The sequence below is a fragment of the Podarcis liolepis genome (assembly GCF_965112155.1).
Source record: "Podarcis liolepis genome assembly, chromosome: 5".
Lineage (NCBI taxonomy): Eukaryota > Metazoa > Chordata > Lepidosauria > Squamata > Lacertidae > Podarcis > Podarcis liolepis.
Window position 1 is genome coordinate 89080160 of NC_139556.1, and position 14320 is coordinate 89094479.

Below are 14320 nucleotides of genomic sequence, written 5' to 3' on the forward strand. Positions count from 1 at the left end.
AGCAACAAGGAACAAGATGAGTGTCGTTTTTATGATGGAACACTGGTTAATGACAGTGATAGTTGGATAGGAAGACTTGAACCAATGTCTAAATTTAATTCAGATGTTGGTTTCGCTTGTACTGCTTCAGTGCTCATAAGAGGTAAAATGAGGTGCTGTTCAGATTCCTGATAAATTCTGCACCTGAAAGCCTTGGCAATTTTCTACAATAGAATACAAAAAAAAAAACAAAAACTTCTGGTATCAAAATGTTCTGGGGATATTCCCTAATATTGCTAAAATAATGGGCATTGGCTATTTTATAATAGTAGCACAGAGAGAAAGTGGTAGATAGAACTTCACCTTGCATGGTGGCACAGAAAGTAAGGGCTTTTCCTGTTCAAGCAAGTTTTTATTTTGTGCGAGTTTAAAAAGTTGGAAGAGCACTCAAATCTTCATATTTAAAATGGATTAACACATCTAATGGAAACAGTTGTCTTAAATAGATCACCTGTTAAGAATCCATGGTAGTTTCCCTGCTTGTAAAAACCAACCCCCCCCCCAAATAAACAGTCAAATAAATCATTTTTACGTCTTGTGTCTCCATCCTTTACAGAAACTCCAAAATCATGTGCAAAGCCGTCCAAAAACTCGACTCCTTTTCTGCCAAAGCAGTCTGCGAGATGGCAGGTTGCGAAGGAGCTGTATCAGACGGAGAGCAACTATGTTGATATCCTGACAACCATAATCCAGGCAAGTCGATAGGTCCCCCCTGTACCTGATGAAAACTTGCTACAAATCAGTAGCACCTCAGTTTCCAAAAAGATCCATTATAAGGGGCCTCTGCTACAACTACTATTGCAGTAACTGCCCTCTGAGGGCTGATGGGCACCTTACACGGCAGCCATGTTGTCTGTATGCTGTGCGTGTCTCATGCCAGATAAGGAGAGGTGTGTTTGCAAAGGATGTGATGTGGAGGCAGTCATGCGCCAGGAAGCTTTGGCCTGCCTGTGCTTCCTGGCACATGTCTACCATGCACATATGACTGAGGTTTAAATAGGCTTTTTTTTTTTTACATGGGGATCCTTCAGTTCTCCCATCCAGATGACTGATCGGTTTCATGCTTGCTCATCTTCACCAGTGCTTCAGCAGCAGGTGCTCCTACGCCGCTTGCTGGGCCCACTCATCTGCTGTATGTTAAAGTCTAAACTGACAACCATGCCTAGTCAGCGGCTGTTTTTATTGGAGCGCCATTGTGAGAAGGGGCTGAAGAGTGACAGGTCTGTGCCTGAACATGGCCTGCCAAGAAGTTATGTTAGCGCTGATGCAGTTACTGGAAATCCAGAAAGTCAGAAACAATGCAGCTGCATTAGAACACGAATCATTTCCAAAATATAATTATAAATGCGTCTTCTCCAGCACTCTGTTCGAACAGTGTTTCTGGATCGCAACTAGGTTGTCCTTGGTATCATCGATGCTCTTACTTTCATTTAGAAAAATATATTGATCTGTATTTTGCAAATAAGAATGTTTTAGAAATACTATACTATACTATACTATACTATACTATACTATACTATACTATACTATACTATACTATACTGAAATGTTTAAATGTTTCTTTGATTGTCCTTGAATCTTACTGCCACCCTTGCCATGCTCCTGTCACACCTCTGTGGTGCGCCACATCCTTTGAGAACCACTGCTCTAACTGTGCCACTTGGGGGTTGGTAATGCAGACAGAGCTGAACCAACATCAATTTATATGGGTAGTAGGAAAGCCTTCATTTTTATTGTTTAGGGCAGGGGGGTAAGGGGAGTGACTACTAGGCGGCAGCATCTTGGCACGGTAAACCTGGCCCGGTGCATAATTGCCAAGAGGTGGCTTTAGGGAAATTGTTATCTACTCCAAAGAGCATGAATCTGCCTTGAGTGCAGCCTTCCAATTAAGATGACTCTGTGGTATTAAATGTATTTGCTGTTTTCATTTTTTCCAGGTCTTTCAAGTCCCCTTGGAAAAGGAAGGACAACTTGGAGGCCCCATCCTTGCACCAGAGGAAATTAAAACCATATTTGGCAGTATCCCTGACATCCTTGATGTACACACCAAGATAAAGGTTGTCTTCAAGACTTGTACAATGCAGATCTTTCATCTGTGTTGCTTTACTCCTGAGTTTTAACTTGCTTGTGCCACCCTGGGAAAACATGAATGTCTGGAACAACTAAGGACAGAAAATGGAATTTGAAGTTGCAAGTTTAGCATTTGTTCTACACTCTTCAGTTTAATAGTTCATGAATAGATTCCCTGAAACTGACTCACATCAGGCATAATACCAAAAATAAGGGTGCTTATATTTTCCCTTGTTTCTAAATGTGGTATCAAATTGTTATTGTTACCATTAATTACAATTGTATAGTACCCTTCACAACAGAAAGAAACAAAACGAGAATTAAAAATACATAAGAAAAACAAACCAATAGCACTCCCCCCCACACACATTTAAAAAGCCATAGAATGTTAATCTGCTGAATGCCTGGTTGAAGAGAAATGTTTTTGCCTGGTGCCTAAATATATGTAACGAAGTCGCTTATCTACACTCAGTGTATATAAGCACCTTCATTACGTATCTTTAAATTAAAGGCTATTTGGGAACAGAAAAAAATGCACAAGTTCAGGATGCTAATATAACTTTCCATCTTACAAACTGTAATTTTTTTTTAATAGGCGATATGTCATTTATTTTCTAGGAGGACCTTGAAGACCTTATGATAAACTGGACTGAAAGCGAAAGCATTGGTGATGTCATACTCAAATATGTAAGTCTTCAACACTAGCTGCATTACCATGAGTGCTCGCATAGCACATGGGGAGGAACCCCCTGGTCTTGGAGGAATTGGGGGAAGCCTCAAGCAATGCTAAAACACACAGCTTGTTTTAGTAACATCGAGCAAAGTTTTGCATTGCACACTTGTACTGTTGCATTTGTATACTGCCCTACACCTGTAGATCTCAGAGATGTTGGGGAAGGCTGCTGTGGAGTGCCTCTTAGCTGGTTTAGTGGTGACTGAAAATACTTCAGGGCATGATGGTATATTTAAGCTGGTTGCTGTAAAGGACCAATTTTTAAAATTACCTTTTTCCACTTCAGCTTTATGCTTGTTGTAAATGAAAGTTCTGCATTCTTTCAGTCAAAAGACTTACTGAAAACATACCCTCCTTTTGTGAACTTCTTTGAAATGAGCAAGGAAATGATTACTAAGTGCGAAAAACAGAAGCCAAGGTTTCATGCTTTCCTGAAGGTAATTACCTTTCAACCCCTTTTCCTTGCTCCCCCACTCTGTGTGTGTGTGTGTGTGTGTGTGTGTGTGTGTTAGATAGATAGATAGATAGATATAGATATATAGATATATAGATATATGGAAGGGATTTCATCTGTGTATTGACTTGGAGTATGTTTTTGACTTCTGTGTAATAAGTTAGCAGCGTCTGACTTCAATGCCTTTAGAACAGGTGTGGACCGAAGGTGGATTAGGATCTTACCTGTAGATTGGCAGAGGTTTTTCACTCCTACTTGCTGAATCATTTAAAATATTGCTTACCTCCTCTTCATTGCCAAATTAAACCCAGAGCAGGTTGCCTAAAAAGTCACATATGTGCTACTACATTTTATAAAACGAAGTAAGCGAGTAATAGTAGCACTAACAAACAGTTCACAAGATAGTAATCAAACAGATTCCAGTTTCCTATCAAGCTATAGCCTAGATGAATGAAGTCAGAGTTGGCACCAGCTGTATCCTGGCCTGGGCAGGGAGGCAGGGAATTCCATATTGAGAGCCCTTGGCATTGCCACATAGTGAGCTTGGTCCAAATGCATCACGGTGAGCAGGGCCTCCCCTTATTTATTCATGATTTGTACCCCGCCCATCTGACTGGTGCCTCCAGCCAATGATAGATCTAAGAGCACCACCAGAGTGCACATCTGTTTGTTTTGGAGGGAGGGCAGCTCCATCCAGAGTAGAAAACCTGCCCAATTCTTTGGCCTGACTATCCACAGGATCTCCATCTTATTAAGATGGAGCTTCAACTTGGCCCTCACCCAGCCCACCACTTGTCTAAGAACCAGGGCTTGCACCTTCCTTTCCGACTTGGATATACAGAGAAAGTAGAGTTGGGTGTCATCAGCATACTGAGGGCATGTCAGACACTCCACACGGTTCCCAATGGATTCATAGAGATATTCCGTAGTCTTGGGAGCAAGATGGAAGCCTGCAGACCACCACAGAACAATTGCTATAAGGTTGAGTTTCTTAGCGTCATTTTCTGAAAACACCCCTGTAGAATCGCCGTATTTCCTACTGCCAACCCATTTAGTTGATCCAGCTGATATGGTCGATGGTACTGAGTGCTGCTGAGAGATCAAAGAGAAACAACAGGATCACATTCCCTCTAGTCCTGTCCTGATAAAGGTCATTGGTTAGGGTAACCAAGGCTGACTCAATTCTGAAGCTAGGCCTGAATTTTGGTTGGGAATGGATCCAGAGAATGCAGTGGGGGCATCTTCTTTCCAGGCTTCTGTGGGGCAGCGTGAGGAGGCACCTCTCTTTGGGGTGTGGGGTGGGGCAGCTCAGAGACCAGGGATGGCGACGGTGGCTGCTTGGAGGACTCTCAATGAATCAAGAGAGGACTGAAGGAATAGTCCACAAGGGAAGGTGTTCAACAAGGGGCGAGGGGCTGCTGGCTCTGCAGGCAAGGGGTAACATAGCTGGGCTTTTGAGACTCAGAGCATTTCCCCACAGGGGAGCCGCAGAAAGAATGTAGTTGGTCAGGGGAGCTGTGGACTCAAAAAAGCTGAAAACCTCTGCAGATAAAGCATTTTGTCCAAGAGCTTCTGGCCACTACACCTTCCTTAGAAAGGGGATGTTTGTGACTGGGTGGTAGTTGTTACAAACCTCTAAGTCTGGTGCAGGTTTACTGAGGAACGATTGCACTGCTACCTCTTTAAAGACAGCCGGCATTGACCCCTCATGCAAAGAAAATAAGAATTTCACAGCAATGGCAAGGATTGAGTCGGTACTTTGCTCTCAATAGATAAATCAAGCTAAACCAGAGTGTGGTCGACAGAGTTTGGCAGAACTCCTCATCCGACCTGTTCAGAGGCTGCCTAGTGTTGCCCTTCTTCTAAATGGTAAGTGAGGGCTGGTTTTGCATCGCTTGTTTTTGTAGAGCAAGTGAGCTGGTGCCTTATTTTAGTTGCTTCAAATTGGGAGAGCTAAATGCTCTGTAACTGAAACGGGCTTCATCTGACTCCATGCCCTTTTCTGCAAATGTACATGACAGAACTGTTCTAGGGATGGTGGATACTTAAGCATTATTGTGTTTTAAACTTTCCAATCAATTTGTTTAAGGCTCTAACACTACGGAGATCTTTAAACATGCTTTCAGTTAAGAGGAATAATGGAATGCAATTGGGCAGTGACTGACAATTCCCATTCCCCAAAAACACTCTGTAGTTTATCTATGTCACTAAAACATATGCAGTTCTTAAATCCGTTTGCCACCTACTGTTAAGTATAGTCATACAGGCCTAACCTGCATAATTTACATTAGGCCTTGAAATAGGTGTGGCTCAGCTGTTTGAGAGTCTTTCTAGGTGAGAAAAGACAAGAAATCCATGTTTTGCAAATAAGAGTTTCAGCAACCACAGAAAAGAAATTCCAGCTGTATGGGGTGAAAAGGTGATTGAAAACCAGTGTGTCCTCCCCCCCCCCCAAATTCTCAAACTTTGTCAACATTATCTTGGCATGATTTTAAAAAGTTGCCCTTTTTGCACTTCCCTGTTGTAGACATTAAGAAACATACGGCAGAAGACAATCCTGACAAGGCAACTCTAGAGAGAGCCATTGAGTCGCTAAAGGAAGTGATGACGTAAGTGGTGATACTCGTTACTAGGAGATATTCTCTGGGTCTGATGTTAGTATGGTAGACTAGCTTGGCAGTAAGGCATACTGTCTATTCAGCAGACAAGTATTCTGCATATCTCTCTCTCCCTACCTACCTACCTACCATACTTGTCTGCTCAAGAGGCAGCATGCATTATATATAGTTTTTAAAAGTTGTATTTATAAAAATGGTACCTTGGTTTTCGAACATAATCCGTTCTGGAAGCCTGTTTGGCTTCCGAAACGTTCAAAAACTGAGGCGCAAAGGGTCTTGCAGAGGCGGCCTGCGATTTCAATGGAGAAAATGGAAAAAAACGCAGTGGAAGCTCTTCAACTTCTGAGGCACATTCAAAAACGGAAGCATTTACTTCAGGTTTTCGGCGTTTGAAAGCCAAAACGTTTGGTTTCTGAGACGCTCAGAAACCAAGGTACCACTATATATGTAACTGTTCTATGCTCTTATATTGTAAATTCGTTTGGCATGCCTCATGGGAAGCTATCAGCAAATGAAATTCCTGCAATTCTACTATTCTATGAATCTGCGAAATATATAACAATGGTATGGTTTATCCTGTGGTATATTGCCGGCCTGTATTTTCCAGTTGCCAAAAAAGAAAAGAGAAAACAGAAAGCCGTGGGAATGCTGCTGTTGTGATGAGGTAGCTAGGTTCCCAGCTGAACTGTGGGTTCCATCTCAAAAGCCACACATTGAATAGTACTCATTGGAAAAAAAGTTATGAGCGTTTAATTCTCCTCAAAACTGGGAGGCCCTGCTTTGGCACTGCTATCCATTTGATACATCGTTTTGTAATGAGAAAGGGACGCGGGCGGCGCTGTGGTCTACATTACTGAGCCTCTTGGGCTTGCTGATCAGAAGGTCGGCAGTTCAAATCCCTGTGACGGGGTGAGCTCCCGTTGCTCGGTCTCAGCTCCTGCCAACCTTACAGTTTGAAAGCACGCCAAAAAGTGCAAGCAGATAAATAGGTACTGCTCCGGTGGGAAGGTAAATGATGTTTCTGTGCGCTGCTCTGGTTTCGGTGTTACGCTGTGCCAGAAGCGGTTTAGCAATGCTGGCCACATGACCCGGAAAAACTGTCTGCAGACAAATGCCGGCTCCCTCGGCCTGTAAAGCGAGATGAGCGCCGCAACCCCAGAGTCGTCTGCGACTGGACTTAACTGTCAGGGGTACTTTACCTTTACCTTTGTAATGAGATGTGTCTTACTTCAAAAATAAGTTAACTGTTACTTTTCAGAACCTTTTTGTGGAAAGGAATTGGTGCTTTTTCTTGTTACAATAACTTTTCCTTAAGGTTATGGGATATATTATGAATACTTTCCCTTACTACCGAAGCCAGTGAAAATTCAAATGGCAATGATAGGAATTCTGTAGGAATTACTTGTACTGCAGGAGACTCCCATGACTGCTGTCAGTGCGAAGGGTCAGCACTGTAGCAGCTGCCTGGTACATAGCTTTGCAGCACTTTAAGGGAGGAAAATTCAGCAAATCTGTTTCGATGAACCCCTGCCCCCTTTGGGCCTTCCTCAAGTGGAAAACACTTCTCTTTAGTCTTCAACTGCTGACACGGCTGCTCGTTGCAGTCTTTTCACATTTCCCAAGTCTGTGCGAGAAATTAATGCGGGCAGATTTTAAAAACGGAACTCTCATAAAAGGTGGTGTTTTTGTTTGTGTTTAGCTTTGTATTTTTAGCATGGTGTTGGTATGCATATAGCATAATTCTCCTGTGGTAATCTAGGTTTCTGGGTAGCTGACTTAACGAAGTGGCCGTTCTGCAGATGAAGAGGCTGTTCAGCTGTAGATGTGTGTATAGACACATGTTTGGTGTGTGTGTGTGTGTGTGATTGTGTGTGCACACACTCACACTCCCCACCCATAATAGTCACTGAGCACAAGCTTATGTCAATAACTTAAAGTGGTGGATCTGACCTTCACGTGCCATGAAGCAGATACCTGGATGCCCTGTCTGTATTGGACCTAAACCCTAACAACTGAAAAGTCTTTTTTTACTCTTTTCCCCAGGCATATTAATGAAGATAAAAGGAAAACGGAAGCCCAAAGGCAGATTTTTGATGTTGTCTATGAAGTAGATGGCTGCCCGGTAAGTTAATAGTGAAGCTGAGCCTGATGTGTGGGGTGGAGTCCTTTTGTTAGACAGACACGACCTCTTGGTAGGGGGAGGAGGAGAAGAATAAATGTTAATTGGAGAGTCTTCTCACATAACACTCCCAGGCCAGTGGGGTTGCTGTGGGCCCCAGTGCTTGTTTGAAATATTGGTCCAGCTTTTCTCTAGCAAACCTGAGCTGCTTCATGCTCTGCGTGCTTCTCAACAATTGTGAGGTCAGCTGTCCTGTGCTGTTTCATCTCTCTCTGCTTCAGGTTTTCAAAAAAAGTATGTTTAACTTGCTACATGTTCAGGGTTTTTATTGAGATGAATGGGAGAATGAAGCTGCCCAACCCCTAATTGAACTGGATTATATGCTCGACAACATCTTAAAAATAGGGTAGAGAAAATTAATTTAGAATTTTGATTGTACCATAAATTCCACCCTTTTTGGTTCTGCCACTTCAAGAGTGCTAGAATATTTTTCCTGTTTTTGTAACTTGCAGCAGACTCCTGTATGTATTCAAAAACCACGGCAAGGCTTTATTGGACCCTAGGAGTAAGTTTTACCCTATGAGGTTAATTCTGCTTCAGGCTGGCTTTATATTGGTACAAGAACTGTAGTTTTCATAGTGCAAACTTCTAACATGGATTTCTTGCTTGCAATATTCTGTTGAGCTCCCCAACCCCGTTAGGTTGTCAGGGTACTTTGGATTCCTTCCATTATGAGTTCAGTACATCTCCTATGCATTTTGTTTTGCTTTCTTGTCTCCTTCTTCCAAGGCTTCCACATCTCCCAATGAGTTAACACTGAAACCTAACATACCCCAATAGGTTAGGAGTGTGTTCTATGTTTTTGGAATGTGGTACCATTAACAACTAATTTTTTATGCTAAACTGGAGTAATTTTGAAATTGATCATTAACTTTATTTCCAGATACAGTTTTTGAAAGCATCTGCTGACCCTAATAATGCTGTAGAAAAAAATGTGTGGGGTTACAGAAACAATAAGCTGATGTACTGGAGAAGTATTCTGTTGTTGGGCAATGAGAGGATTCCTGTATGTGAGCTTTTGAAAGGGTTCAGTAAGGCAATGTTAAAAAAGGTAAAGGACCCCTGACAGTTAAGTCCAGTTGCAAATGACTCTGGGGTTGCTGCGCTCATCTCACTTTACTGGCTGAGGGAGCCGACGTTTGTCCGCAGACAGTTTTCCAGATCATGTGGCCAGCATGACTAAGCCACTTCTGGCAAAGCCAGAGCAGTGCATGGAAACGCCATTTACCTTCCCACCAGAGCGGTACCTATTTATCTACTTGCACTTTGACGTGCTTTCGAACTGCTAGGTTGGCAGGAGCTGGGACCGAGCAACTGGAGCTCACCTCGTCGTGGGGATTCGAACTGCCGACCTTCCGATCAGCAAGCCCTAGGCTCAGTGGTTTAGACCACCGCGCCACCCGCAATGTTACCTGCTGTGAAATCTAATCTGCAGAATAGCATAAATATTACCGTCCAGCAGGTTTTTGAATGTTATACAGATCTTTTAGGTTAAAAGTCTGCTCTGTTTAATTTTATTTCTTGGTGACAAAGCACCTTCCTGAACTATTCTGTTCTGTTTTTTAAATGAGCTTCTCCTATACCCCACAGGCCAATCTCTTGTCATCTCACCGAAGTCTAATTCAGCGGCTGGAAACAGTTGCGCTTGGTGACGACCTCTGTGACAGAGGGGAGCAGGTCACCCTGTTCCTTTTTAACGACTGCCTGGAGGTAAGTCTATAGATATTCATTTGGCTGTGACATTCTGGAATGACTTGCAACCCAGAGGAATAAATAGTAATCCAAATACTTGCAACCTACGAAGGACGTCTGGAACACTTTTTTTTTTTGTCTTGACAGAAAGCTTTACGCTATATGTGCCACTCAGTCAGTTGGTAAGAACCACTGCACAAACTGTCAACAAGGAACACTTTATTTCTGCGGACTTAATGGTTGGTAGCTCGATACAGGGATTAGTGGAGAAGACAGAGCAACTTTCTGCTGCCATGTCTTACTATTAGTAGTGAAATATTTGCTGCAGGAGAGATGCTGCCACTGAGAAGCAAGCAGAGAGGCCTTTGAGTAATTCCTCCCACGACATGAATTCTTGCAGAAATGTAGTACGCAGGCATCGTATGGGTTATTGACTTATGACCAGAGCTGTGCCCTAGAAAATTCTTCCGCAAGAGGCTGAATTTTGTAACCTGTATAAATTAGACAAGTTGAATAAACTTGCATCTCAAGTCATGACATTGAAGCTCTGCTCCTGAATCTATACTTGGTCACCCCTTTCTTTTTTAAGGAGCATCTGCTGGCTTCGGAATGCTGATGTCTCTTGCAATTTTGGGTCCTTCTGGCAGATGCTGGAGGTGGAAAGTTGTTAACAAGCCTCCCCCAGTTTTTAGATCAAAGATTTGGGCAGGGGTAGGTTGCTGATCAGTTGATTGCCATCTGTACATTTACTTGTGGTGGTAGTAGCAGCTCTGAAATAACTCTGTAGAGCATGAGATTCTTAATCTCAGGGTCATGGGTCCAAACACCACCTTAGGCAAAAAATTCCTGCATTGCAGAGGGTTGGACTACACGACCTGTGTGGTCCCTTCTAACTCTACCATTCTTTGATTTGAACTACAACCTCATCTGACTGGTCTTCCCCTCATAGTTAATCCAGAGCTCTTTAAAATTGCAGTATTGCAACCAAGGCAGTTTTATTGGTCTCTTGCATGTAGGAGCAGCACCTCCGACATCTTATTTACAAAACTCAGCATGATCCCATGCATATTTACATAGAAATACAATCCACTTTGTTCAATGGGGCATTACTCCCACGTAAGCATACGTAAGATTACAATCTGTGTCAACTGAGGAAACTATTGCTGGGTTCATTGTTTCCTCCAGTCTAGTTGGCCGGTGCTTTTGTCAAGTGTTGGCTTCTTGTACCTTCGTATTTGGATTAAACCAGTGTCTCATTTCTGTAGCTGAGTACTTGTTAACCTGAAAAAGAGAGCTGCTTTAAATCTCCCTCGCAGCCTTCTTTTTGCCGTCCTTCTCTGCTGTCTTCCCATCCCTAATGTCCACTTGATGCGATGCAAGCAAAAGAAGATTGCTTTTCACATCTTTGGGATTGATACATCTTGGTTACTCTAGTGGTAGCTCATCAAAATCGGTTGGTCTCTTGGCGCCACTTAGAATCCTGGCATTTGTTTCAAGTTCTCAAGACAGTGGCTCAGCGGCGCACAAAGTTCTCGTGGGGCTTATTTATATTTAATGTGAATAAATAACATGGCTGTGCCAGGTAAGTCTGTTTTGCTTCTGCTTAAGCTATACAAAATGTGTGCGTAAAGTGTCCACACAAGCAGTATAACCTGTAATTGCTGTTGGAAAGATACTGAGGTAGGGGAAAAGAAACTAATCAAGTTTCAGAGGCTTGAGTCTAGCATGGGGGAGGCCATAAAGTACACAGTTCATTGTAGTCTCTACAATTTGCAGCACCAGGGATGTGGAACTCTGCTTAAAAATCTGCCTTCAGTAGCCACAAATTAGCTTGAACCTCGCCCTTGACCAGTGGGTTTAAACAACAACAACAACAATTTATTACTTATACCCCGCCCATCTGGCTGTGTTTCCCCAGCCACTCTGGGCGGCTTCCAACAGGAGATTAAAAATACATTAAATCATCAGTCATTTAAAAACTTTCCCAAACAGGGCTGTTTCAGATGTCTTCTAAACATCAGATAGTTGTTTATCTCATTGACATCTGATGGGACGGTGTTCCACAAGGCGGGAGCCACTACTGAGAAGGCCCTCTGCCTGGTTCCCTGTGACTTTGCTTCTTGCAGTGAGGAAACCGCCAGAAGGCTCTGGGCGCCGGACCTCAGTGTTCGGACTGAATGATACTGGGCCGAGGCCGTCTAGGGCTTTAAAGACTTCAACTGTGGCCCATGGAGCTGCAGTTGTCAAGATTGTAGCTGGGCTGTGTATATTGTGTTGTTTGGTTGCAGAATCCAGTTTTCTAAATCTGCTTTTCCTTTGTGTCAAACAAAATCAGTCTTGTCAATCCCTGTCTAGCCCATATGCTATCATGTAAAAAATATTTTTGTCTTGCCCTTTTCTGCTTTTTAAGAAGGAGCTTCACGGAGGCTAACTATAGTAAAAGGCAATATCAATAAAATCTCAAAAACACAAAGTAGCAACAAGTTTAGCAAATCAGCAAGCAGATGCCAGGTACAGATAGTGTCCAACTGAGATGTATGTGTCTGTATTGGGGATGATTAACCCCCCTTTTTTTGGGTGCTGAAGAGCCACATTCACCTTTGGCCAGCTTTCTGGGGGCAGCATGGCTCTAGTGGGTGTAGCTACCCCATACTCTTGTGTATGCACACACGGCACACAGCTGTGCAGATCAGATGGGAGCCGTCACCCTTGCCCCACTCATGAAATGGTTGCTCTGTTGATTGAGTTGTGGGTGTTTTGCATCCTAACCCAATACTCTGATGGAGAGCTTTAAATCTCTCTACCCACCTCAGTGCTATGTCTACTCCCCACCCCCAGTTGCCAAAATTGGTGGACCCAAAGCTGGGGTTTAGACACCCAACATCTAGACAGTATGAGCTTGGAGGACTCAAAAGTGAAAGAGCTAGACATAGTCTCAGGATAAAAAGTTTTGCAGCCAGGCTGCCTATATCAGGAATGCCAATGCTTTATTCTCCAGCTATGTGAGATGCAATAATAGGGCCTCCCAGGAAGACATATGACATACGGAGGCAGTCCTTAAATTTCCCCAGGTTTTGGATCTACTGTATATTTGGCATGCCTAGATGTGCTAATGTAATGATGCTGCTCTTAATTTGGAAGCTGGTCTACATTCTTTGAGCTGCCTGGCTTGCTTGTGTTCCATTTACTTTTGGCTTCATTGTTGCCTTTTGCTTCCTCCCAGTTCCTTTGTATTTTAGGCTGATGATCTGTTCTTATTAAGTCTCCCTCCCTGGAGGAAGGAATTGTTGCAAAAAAGTTGTTTCGGTTGGGGTCTCTCCTCATTTGTTGTCTATAAACTTGTTTACATTAAACCATAGTTGCATTATTATTATTATTATTATTATTATTATTATTATTATTATTATTATTATGAATTTATACTCCACCCATCTGGCTGGGTTTCCCCAGCCACTCTGGGTGGCTTACAGCATATAGTGCAATAGTGCAGTTCAGTGCTTGAACTGGGCTCATAGCTTCACAGCAGCATATATACTTGCTTGCAAGGTCCTTTCACAATTAAGGGGACTTAATTCAAAATGTATCTACTTGTGGGTGGAAGCGAGTACCCTTTATTTACAAGTGCCTGGTACAACACACCTTTACTATCCATATGCAATTCTGGAGCATTTTACAAGTACAAGACAAAAGAAGAATGCAGAATTCAGCATGTGGTTTTTCAAGTGAACATAAAAACTGACTGTCTCTCAGGGAAAAATAGTGAACGTTTTGCAATAGAAGCATGAATCTGTATGTTGGAATTGTTTAGGATTTTCAGAAGCTGTCACCGAACTTTCAGTTTAAATGTTTCTGGGGATATAGGAGCTGGTTCTTTTCATGCTTCTTTTCTTTTCTTTCCCCCCCAACAGATTGCAAGGAAGCGGCACAAAGTCATTGGTGGCTTCAAGAGTCCTCATGGCCATACCAGGCCCCCAGCCTGTCTCAAGCACATCATCCTCATGCCCCTGTCTCAGATCAAGAAAGTACTAGACATCCGAGAGACAGAAGGTAGGAACATGGGCAGTGGGATGTGGATTTTTGAGACTAATAATGCAGAGTGATGGACTTCAAACGCTGATATGTTTTGGCACAGCTGAATAACAAGATACCTTCCAAAGAGGTTTCACCTGGGGGCCAGGGAGCTGGAAGTAACCATTAAAAGGAGCAGTGAGAGAAGACGGTCAAATGTCAGGAGTTGGAGAAAATCACTCAAGGCTTTCAGAGCTCACAGCCCTTCAACGAGTGTTTCCATGTGCCTTGGCAGAAAGCTTTGTCTAAAAATAAAGCTTCGCATGTGGGCGTATTAACCCTTTAAGAACAAAGATTGATACGACTGGCACTTGAAACTTAGACAGGAGTTAAACCCACAGTTCTGTCTTAAGATCCTTCAGCAGGCTTGTGTAACTTTCTCTAGACCATCATTTATATGCCTGCATGTTTCACTGAAATCAGTGTGACTTCCTTCTGCAGATAGCATTGTAATCTTCTTAATTTCC

General features: G+C 42.8%; 1 protein-coding gene and 1 long non-coding RNA gene across 10 annotated transcripts in view; one reads left to right on the plus strand and one right to left on the minus strand.

Moving 5' to 3' along the window:
* LOC310707497 overlaps positions 1-14320 on the minus strand; it is a 579039-nt gene that overhangs the window by 60290 nt on the left and 504429 nt on the right. The window lies entirely within an intron of this gene.
* The window catches only part of ECT2 (epithelial cell transforming 2), a 43113-nt gene that overhangs the window by 15533 nt on the left and 13260 nt on the right, over positions 1-14320 (plus strand). For all 9 annotated transcript variants that reach the window (XM_083503981.1, XM_083503979.1, XM_083503987.1 and 6 more), the window contains 9 exons: positions 596-732; positions 1977-2096; positions 2728-2796; positions 3169-3279; positions 5069-5165; positions 5824-5905; positions 7958-8036; positions 9684-9803; positions 13694-13832. In XM_083503981.1, coding sequence (XP_083360107.1) covers positions 596-732; positions 1977-2096; positions 2728-2796; positions 3169-3279; positions 5069-5165; positions 5824-5905; positions 7958-8036; positions 9684-9803; positions 13694-13832 — 954 coding nt within the window. The remainder of the gene's footprint in view (positions 1-595; positions 733-1976; positions 2097-2727; positions 2797-3168; positions 3280-5068; positions 5166-5823; positions 5906-7957; positions 8037-9683; positions 9804-13693; positions 13833-14320) is intronic.